At 35.9% G+C, this 11689-nt stretch overlaps 1 protein-coding gene and 1 long non-coding RNA gene across 2 annotated transcripts; both read right to left on the bottom strand.

Annotated features, from left to right (window-relative positions):
• Window positions 272–6907, bottom strand: LOC110265032. The gene is made up of 7 exons (XM_021107772.1): window positions 6887–6907; window positions 6551–6750; window positions 5113–6133; window positions 4786–4837; window positions 764–821; window positions 389–479; window positions 272–307 (listed from the first exon to the last, which is right to left on the bottom strand). The coding sequence occupies exons 1-7, from the start codon at window positions 6905–6907 to the stop codon at window positions 272–274; spliced, it is 1479 nt and encodes a 492-aa protein (XP_020963431.1).
• LOC107608152 lies at window positions 6934–8495 on the bottom strand. The gene is made up of 3 exons (XR_001612736.2): window positions 8359–8495; window positions 7525–7584; window positions 6934–7165 (listed from the first exon to the last, which is right to left on the bottom strand). It is a non-coding gene; the product is annotated as an uncharacterized LOC107608152 (long non-coding RNA).

The following is an 11689-nucleotide window of genomic DNA, read 5'->3' as shown; positions in this document are numbered from 1 at the left end:
TATGGAGATCATGTGACCTCCCTCAAATCGAGCCCTCCATCTATCGTACCATTCCTAATAAGGAGTGGGCCACCATACATCCTCTCCTTGTCTTGTGGTGGTGAGGAACCGGTCAACATTGACAGGGTTATCAGACACTAGCTACTGGCCATCGAATTGGAATTTCACCCAATCAATATGGTGAAACCCAACAATGTTGAAATAGACAAGGGTACTACAGTCATCCATCTCCTGATTCTGCCTCCTTTCTCAACCAGTCCAGGCTGATGACCTACAAGGCTGGGTTATCGTACAGTGTCCACAAGAACTGCAAAATAAAGTGTAGTATACCTCATTACATAGAACCATAAATCGTTGAGAGACAATTAGATAAAATAACGTCACGTACCTCATGCAATTGCAACCGATCCAATAAAAGACGCCATCGGAGGACTCTTTGGTCAAACTGATCCTTACTCTGTTGGCCCATACCTATTAACCTGTGGACGTATGCAACAATAATAATGTCTCAATTTATGCAAGAAAAAGTTAAATTACATAAATGGAAAGGACAAAAACTGTATATAAAAGCAATTATTTCACAGCCAGGGAAAACGTCAAAATTTGTCTATCAAATGGGAACCACTGAGGAAATCTATGGTATATCCACGAGGCTAGTAGTGGAGTACATCCAGCAATGTCAGTGGTAGATCGATGTGCTGTAGAGCATAACGAGTGATACGTCCATGCAAGCACAACAAATCCCTAAGAGAGACTATGACACCTCTCAAAGTCCTCGAATGATGGCAGCCACTTGATATGAACCTGATTGTTTGACTTGTCTATCATCAAGTAACCCCCAATCAGTAACATAATGTAACACTTCATGTACTGTCGGAGGGTGGTTGCATCTGCAGTAGCTGGCATATGCCGTACTCAGTCCCTAAGCCATGTCAGCTTAATGAAAAATGGCTCCTTTCTCTATGCCTCCAGCTGCTGAGTATGAGAAGGCCTGGCACCAAGGAGCTCCTTTATCCACTCCTAGGTCGGATGCTAGTACCATATTTGAAAATCTCGCAAGCACCCACCCACTGACTATTTGTGCGTGCATAATCCAAAGTGGTAGTCAACATCTTGCAGGGTGATGGTGCACTCACGCCAAGTCTGGTGGAAAGTGTGGATCTCTGGATACCAACGATCCATGAATGCAGTAGTCAGGGGTTGTCAAAGACAAAGTTCCTGAGCTGCATCGTGTCGCCAAACCCAACCTCTCTCAAGTAAGGGAGAATGGCGTCCAATGGTGTAAGAGTGTAGCTCACTCACCTAGGGAATAGTAGGCGAGGCCTTTGTTAAAAAATAAAACATTTCAATAATAAATCTATTTCAAAATATATTCCACCACCTAATAGATACTAAATCTATAAAAGTATTCTAACTATAACTATATGCTTATTTAACTAAAACAGAAAAATAACAACACTAACCTAGAAGTCGATCGCTCTAGCGATATACCACGTTGCATTCAGGCGGTTGATATCATTATCTCGTGCATCTGCGTGTGCCATAATGTACGAGTACCTCAATAATATCAACAAAAATGTTCGAGGAGGGAGAAAGAAAGTAAAAAATGGTTTGAAACTGACAACAGTCACGTTGTAAACGACTTACTTATATAGGCGCGTTTCTTGCTAAGTGTAAACGAATAAGCTTTTGCATATTTCGTTTACACTGTAAACGAAATAATCTCTGTTTCACAATACGTGTACAAACGTGATACTGCAATAACAAACGTGAGTTATCTTATTTACAGTGTAAATGAGATAATTAAAAGAATATAAATTGATAAATAAGCTACAAATTATATACATAGATATGTAAATAAAATATTTAATTTATTTATTCAAAAAATTTCCATATTTTGGCCTCTAATAAATTTATTGCTAACCAATAATTTTTAAATGATTCCTGTTTAACAAATTAGTCTCTTTGTTTATTAAAAGAAATCCATTTGTCTTGTAGTGATATTTTTGAGACTTAATTTTCTTATAAATAAATTTTGGTGAAGAATAGAATTGGACGAAAAATAAAATTTTTTATTGGTAGAAAAGAAATATTGTACATAAAAAAGTTTTTTATAAATTTTTTTTACTAAAAAATAATATTAACGTCTTACTAAAACTTTATTCTTTACCATAACATTATCCTTGTACTATAATAAAATTTATTAGGGCCTAATATATATTTTATAGTTTTGATTGATGAAAGCAATTCTCAAAATTTTATAGTGAATAAAAATTTATTAGAGGTTCTTTGAGAATTAATTTAAACACAACTAGAAAATTGATTAATACAGATAGATTTATAGACAGATCTAGTCTTTATTACAGACAGATTTTTGGTTACCGACGGATTTTTACCAGTTACCGACGGATTTTCCCTCTGTAAATTCTCCATCCATTTCCCACAGGCGACGAACTTTCCGACGGATTTTCTGTCTGTAATTACAGACGGATTTTTCGACGGATTTTCTGTCCATAATTACAGACGGATTTTCAGACGAATTTTTTGTCTATAATTACAGACGGATTTTTCGATAGATTTTTCGTCTGTAATTTGAACTTTGGAAAATCATCTCACACTCTGATTACAGACAAAAAATCCGTCTGTAAATCCGTCAGTAAGGTAAAATAATTTTTTTTTTAATTTTTCCATTGCAAAATAAATACTTTAGGTTTGTTTTCTAAATTTACTCCATCAAACACTGTAAATTGAAAAAAGAAAGCCAAAAGTCACATAAATAAACATAATATTCATTACATGATACCTATAAAATTGGATGTTATTTTTCAACATCATTGGCCAATATCTCACTGTCTTAATAAAAAGATACAACAACAACAACAACAACAACAAAGCCTTGTCCCACTAAGTGGGGTCGGCTACATGAATCAAACGACGCCATTGTGCTCTGTCATGTATCATGTCTACAGAGAGACCGTTTACATGTAGATCTCGTTTGACCACCTCATGGATGGTCTTCTTAGGTCTTCCTCTGCCTTTCGCCCTTTGTCCATCTTCCATCTCATCCACCCTCCTGACTGGATGTTCTATTGGTCTTCTTCTCACATGTCCAAACCACCTGAGACGCGATTCAACCATCTTTTCCACAATGGGTGCTACTCCAACTCTTTTCCTTATATCTTCATTCCTTATTTTATCCAATCGCGTATGACCACTCATCCATCTCAACATCTTCATCTCTGCCACACTCAGCTTATGTTCGTGCTCCCCTTTAGCCGCCCAACACTCCGTACCATAGCGGTGCGAAAGAATTTACCTTTAAGTTTTAAAGGCACTTTTTTGTCGCATATAAAACCGGATGCACTCCGTCATTTTGACCAACCTGCTTGGATCCTATGATTTATATCCTGTTCAATCTCTCCATTATCCTGTATGATGCACCCAAGATACTTAAAACTTTTAACTTTTCGTAGGATGTTTTCTCCAATCTTCACCTCTATATTGGGGTTTTGGGTTTTCNCCTCGAATCCTTCGATAGTAGTCAAAGTTTTGATCTTCTTCCCTTGTGCATAATCGACTAAGGCTCGGAAGAGTCTTCTGTCCCTCATTAAATAACTCGTAGAAGTAGCTCTTCCACCTTTCATTAATCTTCTCCTCTTGAGCCAATATCTCTCCATCCTTATCCTTTATGCACTTAACCTGATCCAAATCTCTCGTTCTTCTTTCCCGAATCTTTGCGATTCTATATATACCTTTTTCTCCTTCTTTCGTGCCCAAAGACTGGTAGAGACTCTCATATGCTCTTGTTCTTGCTTCGCTTACAGCCACTTTTGTCTCTTTCTTAGCCGCCTTATATTTTTCCCAATTATATGCATTGCAGCATAAAGACCACTCTTTAAAGCATTCCCTTTTTATCTTTATCTTTTCTTGTATACTCGCATTCCACCACCAGGACTCCTTGTCTCTTGGTCCTATTCCTTTAGATTCACCAAAAATTTCTTTTGCTGTTCTTCTAATAACTTCTGCCATCTCCCTCCACATCTCTTCCGCGCTTCCATTCCCATCCCACTTTGCCTCTTCTCCTACCCGTCTTAGGAAGCTTCTTTGTTCCTCACCTTTCATCCGCCACCACCTCGTCCTTGGGTTCTTCGTATGATGTCTTTTTCTCAACTTTTGCTCAACGCGAAAATCCATGACGAGCACCCTATGTTGTGTTGTCAAGCTCTCTCCCGGGATAATTTTACAGTTAATGCAAAATTTCTGGTCGACTCTCCTCAACAAGAAGAAGTCGATTTGAGAGCTTGTCATGCCACTCTTATAGGTTATAAGATGTTCGTCTCTCTTTTTAAAACATGTATTTGTGATGAGAAGATCAAAGGTTGAGGAAAAGTCCAAAATAGTTTTACCCTCGGCATTGATCACCCTGAAACCATGGCCTCCGTGAATACTCCCATATCCAGTCACTTCTCTCCCCACATGGCCATTTAAATCTCCTCCTAAGAAAATCCTATCTCCCAAAGGTATGCCTTGAACCAAACTCTCTAGAATAAAAAGATACCCAAAAAAAATAAGATGACCATCTTAATGTTACATGAATGTCACAAATTACACTTAGCACTTAAAGATAGAATAATCTAAAATATTAATAGATAACTAAATTGCATCGGCAGCATCAAGCTTCACATTGAAAGTTAATCTTGACATCTCCTGACTGAAATAGAATCAAAACCCGAATTGGAATTGGAGTGAATTGGAATGCTTGAATAAAAATAAAGCATATTATACAATGAAGAAGATTGAGAAGCAAACCTGTGTCATCAGGAATCATGACATTTTCCTGCACCATACAATCAAAAGGAAAAATAATTAGGCATGCATAAGAAACACCATTATAGATTGTTAGAGAAAGATAAGCAGTGCATTTTCAAACACATCCTACTATAGACTTGGCATAAATTTCATTTTACATTGTACAATGTCATTGAAACAAACCTGGAATGCTTTCTTGCCAGTTATAAGTTATAACATGTGTCAAATGTTAATAGGAATAATCTAACTCTAATAGGAAATCTCAAAAAGGGCAAACATTTTAAGGTAAATTGCAGAACTTACTTCATTGTGATCTACAAAAGGACTCTTAATAGCTGACGTCTCGGGCCACATTGTACTTTGTACTCCATCTTCTTGATAGAGTGGATGTTCTGTATCATTCAAATAACCCTCTTTCTCATCTGAAACAAGCAGTGCAAACTCTGGACGATCTACTTCAGTATTTTCACCAACTATACAACCAGACAGTGTGTCCTTGTCATGGGCAATCTTATCCTCATTTTTATTACAATTTTCTTCTGTAGGTAGGTCTCCATTAAAGAAAGCCTGATTATTAGGATATTCATTGGCTTCCTGAGGACCAGCAGTCAAGGGTGCACATAAACCATTGTCTTCCAATCCATCTGTTTGAACTTCTATTCTAACTTCCATACTATGTTCTGCAATTTCAATAGCATTTACCCCACTTTTATTATTGACTTTATCCTCAGCAAGCCCTTCCTCTAGAATAGATATATTCAAATTTTGATCAGATGGGATGCCCATCTCTGTATGGATAGAATCAACAAGATCATTGGTTTTATCCGCAACAGGGTTGTTTTCAAAAAGTTCATTTAAGGATGAAGATTCATGCCCAGTTCCAGGGGCAACACATAAGTTTTCGGCTTCAGAGATCTCAATATTTACTCCGGCATTATTCATTTCAGCATCCTGAGAACCATGAGGCTCCTTTGCAAAATGTTCATGAGCATCAGTATCATGAGATCCCAAGTTAACTTCAGATTGGTGGTTCTCAGACAAAACAGAGATCTCATTAGGCTGCACTTCTGCTACTTCTTGGGGTTGGACACTCACAGGAACAACATTTCCTTCTGCGTCATGAGTTTCGGCCTTTGTTCTAGAAAAGGACTCCAGATCGTTTGTTTTTTCATTGACAGAACTATCCAAACCATCATCAATCACCTTGATACCAGAGAAAATACCCTCATCATTGTTACTATTATCATCAACGACATCATCATCAGCTACAGAATTAGATGAGGCGATGAAATACACATCCTCGGCCTCTGTTTTATGATTGAATCTGGAGCACATGACGGTACAAACACCATTAGAATATGAAAGCCTCCAGGTTAGGATCACGCAAATAAGTGTCTGCTTGGTCTGTGACGCTAAAATACATAGTATTAGAAACAGAATAGGCCCATGTTCTCTAATATATTCAAATAAACATGCATTACTTTATGAAAAAAAAGGATTCTCAGTATGCAGTATACTTGAAAAGGTTTAAATGCTACACCTCATTTGGCATAAACATGCTAATTTGGTATAGACTGCACAGCTCATAAAACGAGCTTTCTTCAATCAGGAGTGGAACAAAACCATCTTGAAATTGACATACAAACTAGACTCTAAGACTTGTCATGCATCTTTGAGGTCTTTGAATGAAAATGATAGAAATAAGCATGTTAAAGAAACAAGGGTATAAGAGTTTACTTACAGGTCTGCCAGGGGAACCATACCAAAACCATGGAAATCATCTATCTCGAAACCCCGTGAAGAAATAAGACTTTTTGCAGCAAAGTATTGTTCTATACCAAAAAATGTTGGGTTAAGCCTTGAAGGCGCTGAATCCAATAGGGGAAAACTATTATCTTTCCAATCCCACAGATAAGAGCTTTGTCTTCTTGTACCGTCTGCCTACAACTGTAAGAGATCAAAACATTTTCATGAACAGAAAAGCATCATAGTTTAAACACCCTCCACTAAAGGGATTGCAATAGAGTGACTACCACACACAGAATCAGCTTCCAACCAAACAATTAATTTTGACTACAAGACTAAAATAGGGTGACATAAGACGTTTGAGGCGAAAAATAGAACATTTCAAACGTTAGGGATGAAATTAGAACTTAGCCGCAAAGTTAGAGACTATAACAGTACTATAATGTAATATACAAGGAACAGACCAAAAGTATAAGTAGCTTAAACACAAAACTCCAGATCTGCATAATTAGCATCCATGTTCCGAAGCACCACTAGGAATCAAGAAGGATACAGATGTATGACCAGCTCGTAGAGTTTTATAGAGGCATGGCTGGCGAATGTCAATAATCTTTCAAAGACATTTCAATCAATAATGAAAGGGATGAAATTAGAAGCATACAGAATAAAACAAATAATATATCAAATTAGAATGGAAAAAGAAATTAGTTTTAAATCGTAAATGTGATTTCCATGTTCTCAGGAAAGTATAACCTAACTTTTGTTTTTGTTTAATGAGAGAATAGAGTAAGAAAACTTTGGTGAATGTCACCAACAGGAAATCAAAGAAATTTTAGGTGTCCAAACTCCAAAGGTCATGATGATCCCAATCAAAGTACCAAATATGAAAGGATAGCTCATAACAACTGATATACGTGGTATTGCATAGGAGAAATCAGACAGCACATGTTTAATAAATATGAAGCATACCTTCACCTCACCACTATCATCAGCTGCAGCAAGAAATGAGGATTTCAAGTTGCATACAACCTGCAAGACCATGAAAATTTGAACCATAAAGCCTCTCCTTAACAAATGAAAGTGCACCTCCAGCTTTTTTTTTCTTTTAAAAAAAGGAGAGAGACAAGAGAGGGGGGAGAAAAGAAAGTGCACCTCCATACAAGGAATCAAGGATAGCAGGATCAGTTTGTATTATAGTAGAATGGAAGAATGTGCAAGCAAATATTAGTTCAGGTATAATGTTGCAATCCAATTTAACGATTCAATGGTTTGTGTAGATCAAGAAACCACAGAACCAAATTAGTGCTCACAACAATGATTAAAATCCATTTCAAAATCTCATGCAAGAAAACCAAAAGACAAACATGGCATCTCAAACAAACACTACACTTAACATTTCTGAGCTACATGTAGAAGAGAGTGTGAAGTAGTGTCTACAAATACACCACAATTCATTTTATATTAATTTTTCTATTTACCACTTGTCCAACTAAATGACTTGGCATTTATAAAGTTTAGGAGAATTTGACAAATATTTGCAAGAGAAAACACTAGAATAAGAAACTGATGGGAAAATTATGCATCGTAAAATGCTAAAATAGGTGAGGCAAAACCATGAAAATGTTACATTATTCATTCAGCCTTTTATATTAACCTGTGTTATGCAAGCATTTATTTACAGGTGGGAAATCAGATATATAAGACACAGCGTTTCATTTTCACATGCCAAGAGAGCAGCAGAAACACTCAATAAGATCAAGAAAATGCATAGCAATATAACTGAATACAAGTTATACTGTTTACCTTGTTTATCTCCTCTTTGTTATAATTATAATTCTCCAGTAGCTCTTTGTTGCCCATAAATTGCTTACCAGACGCACATCAAAACACTTGATTTCTGTTCCTGAGGAGGCATAAATCATATCTTTATTCCATGTTTTCAAGCAAAAGTACTTTTGTCAACTAAAACATTTTACTTCTTAGGGAATATAAAGTATTAGTTAATGGTGTAGGAGTTGTTAAATTTAGGATCACAAACATGTTAACAGGCTGTTCATAAAAGAAGTTATATTGGAAGCCCTCAATGAAGACTATCAAGCCAAAGAATACATATGAAACCGCATGATTTATCTTTCAAGCTGCCACTAAGTTCTTGTATCATTAATCTTTTGAGTAAAGGTATTAACATGTTATTAGTGTAAAGATGCACCACCAAGCACAACTATTTGCAATCAGTAAAAGATTAGTTAATCACTTTTCAGCTTGAAAGAAAGAGTTTATGACTAGAATCCCTTGTGAAACAGATACTAAAACAAATATTAAGAACAAATGACATTTAAAAGAAGAAAATGGTCTCACCAGTCTTGAAACACAAGGAAGTGACGGGTTCCACGCTAACATCCATAACCAGTGTCGCCACATCTTTGCACCGCATGTCAAACTAGCAAACACGACAATCCTTTTATTTCAATATTTTCAATTAAGAAACAGATAAAAATCAATGCGTTAAATCAGAACAAAACAGTTAAATTTATAAATTGGAGATCTCAAGATAAAAGTGGAAGCCATGATGAATGAATCTCACCCCAACTAAACCGAATAGATGGTTGCAAATGTTGTGAGAGTAAGATTGATAATGTTGTTCCTAGGGTTTGCAAAACTTGTGAGAGTAAGATTGATAAAGTGAGCTCGGAGAGTGTGAGACAGAGTGAGCTCGTGATGAGAGTTTGAGACAGAGTTACCTAAAATCAGAGAAGAGAAGGGGCAACAGCCAAAAACGGCGAGGAGCAGTGAATCAGAAACGACGCACGGTGAGGAGGGGAGGAACCCTTCGCGACGGCGACGCCACGAGCTCAACTCAAAACTTTGTGCGGCGGCGAGGAGAGGAGGAACGATGCGAAGAGGGCCGAGTAGAGCTTCCCCAGATGACGAAGGCACCCAAGGTCTATCCCCGCTGGCGGCGACAGCATCTTCTACCGGAGGAGAAGAGTTCTCGACGACAACTTTGAAGAGGGATGAGGGTGAAAATGAGTTCATAGGTCAGGAGTGTGAATGGAGCTCGATAGGGTAGTGACAAAATTAGGGTTAACTCAATATTTTCGACGGAAAATTTTAAATTGCAGACGGATTTTCCGTCTGTAATAATTTAATGAAACACAGTATTTTGTCTATTTAATTACAGACGGATTTTTCGTCTGTAACCATTTTTTACGAAAAAAAAATAATTTTACCGATGAATTCTGTTTTCCGTCTGTAATTTATGTTAATTCATTTTTTTTGTTTTCCGACAAAAAATCTCTTTGAAATTCCGTCTGTATTTCCGTAGGATAAAATCCGTCGAAAATATCCGTCTGTAATAACTAATTTTTTAGTAGTAAAATATTATTTTATAAAAATCTTACATAAATTTTATGAAATAGATAAAAATTCTTATCCAATACTATTTTCGTTCCCAAAAGTTTCTGACTAAAGGATTAATATAATACCTATTATATACAGTTACATACCACCTTAAAGGATTAAGCTTAATCGATCGCACATTAACTGTGTCGCACATTTCTATTATAAAAAAGACCTGACATCATGAAAAATAAAAACGGAAATCATTTCCATTCATATATTGCCAAAATATCAAGTTATGTACAATTTTGGTTATACTTTATAGGGAGATTTGCTTTTCTTTCTTTTTCTTGTTACTTAGAAAGTAGGCAAAGGATTCGGTGCCCTTCCTCAAGAAAAGATTACTGATGCCTCTTCCCAAAGAAGAGGAAACATCCATTTGAATTTATGAAAAATAAAAATGTTAATAAATATATTCATAAAAAAATAAATTTATCTTATGTTACGAAAGATATTTTTTGTTTATCAGTACTTAAGCAGTAAATCCTCCTTCACTCTCTTAATTTCTCTTCTTACGTGGTAATTAAACCTCCAAGTTGGATTCCTAATTTTTTCACAAAAATTTAGTAGTTTATTTTAGACAAAAAATTTGGACAAAATAATAATTAGGTCGTTTTTAAGAAATAAATTCGTGCATTCATCATTCTATCTTATCAGAGTTTAAATGTCATCATGACCATACTTAATTAGAGATAATTCAAGAACTACTATTTAACGGTCAAAAACTACTTTTATCTTTATTGCATCTCTGCTTTATCATTATCAACATGGGTCTTATAAAACTCCTACATTACCCCTAATTTTATTAAAAATGTCTATCCTAACAGTAATTTTCAATTTGGTTCCCAAAACAAACCTAATTTGACCATATCCTTAACTTTATCACTACACCTAACCGCCACTCTCACTTCTCCTCACACACACCCACGCAAACAAAAAAGAAAGAAACGAGAAGGAGAGTTGTGACAAGAAGAAGAGGGGAAGGAAGGAGGGACGGCGCCGGTGGGATTGGAAGCCGCCGTCATCATTGAGCACGAACAAAGAGGAAGAGAGAGACGAAAGAGAGAGAGGCCAAACAAAGATATAATATGTGATATATATATATATATATATATAATGTGACTTATTTAGTGTTTAACCATTTATCTTTGATTAATATTATTATAACAAAGATACATGTGACTTTATGAGAATAATATAGCTTGAATTTTGGTCATCTGAAAATTTAATGAGTTCACGCCACGAACTAAAGAATGCTAGTAATAAGGATGATAAAAAAAATCAGCTGAAAATGGATTACTTCCGATTTAAGGCTAGATGGAGACCCGTAAAATCCCATGGGTGAAGATCCGACCACGTGAAATGAGCGCGGACATAGATACTTGCCCACGGAATCAGTTAAATTCACGCGAATATGAAATTACTGATTTATCCTAATTTATATATACATAAATCAATTTTTTGAATTAGTAACCCTAATTCCTGCCTCCAATTTGAATTCTTCTTTTTTCTTCTAGACCACTTTCTCTGCCTAATTTGAATGCTAGTAATCAATTTATATATAACTCACTTTCTCTGCCTCTCAAGTCTGTCACTGCGTCATCGTCACTTAATTAGTCTCGCCACCAAAAAAAAATTATGTTACGTTATTATGTTAAAAGATGTTTTTATATTTTTTTGAAATGTTATTTTTCATAATAAATATTATGAATTGTGTTGAATTATACTTAATTAA

Source organism: Arachis ipaensis, chromosome B07 (genome assembly GCF_000816755.2).
Source record: "Arachis ipaensis cultivar K30076 chromosome B07, Araip1.1, whole genome shotgun sequence".
Taxonomy (NCBI): Eukaryota; Viridiplantae; Streptophyta; class Magnoliopsida; order Fabales; family Fabaceae; genus Arachis; species Arachis ipaensis.
Note: the sequence above shows the minus strand (reverse complement) of the source record. Positions and strands in the feature narration are given on the sequence as shown.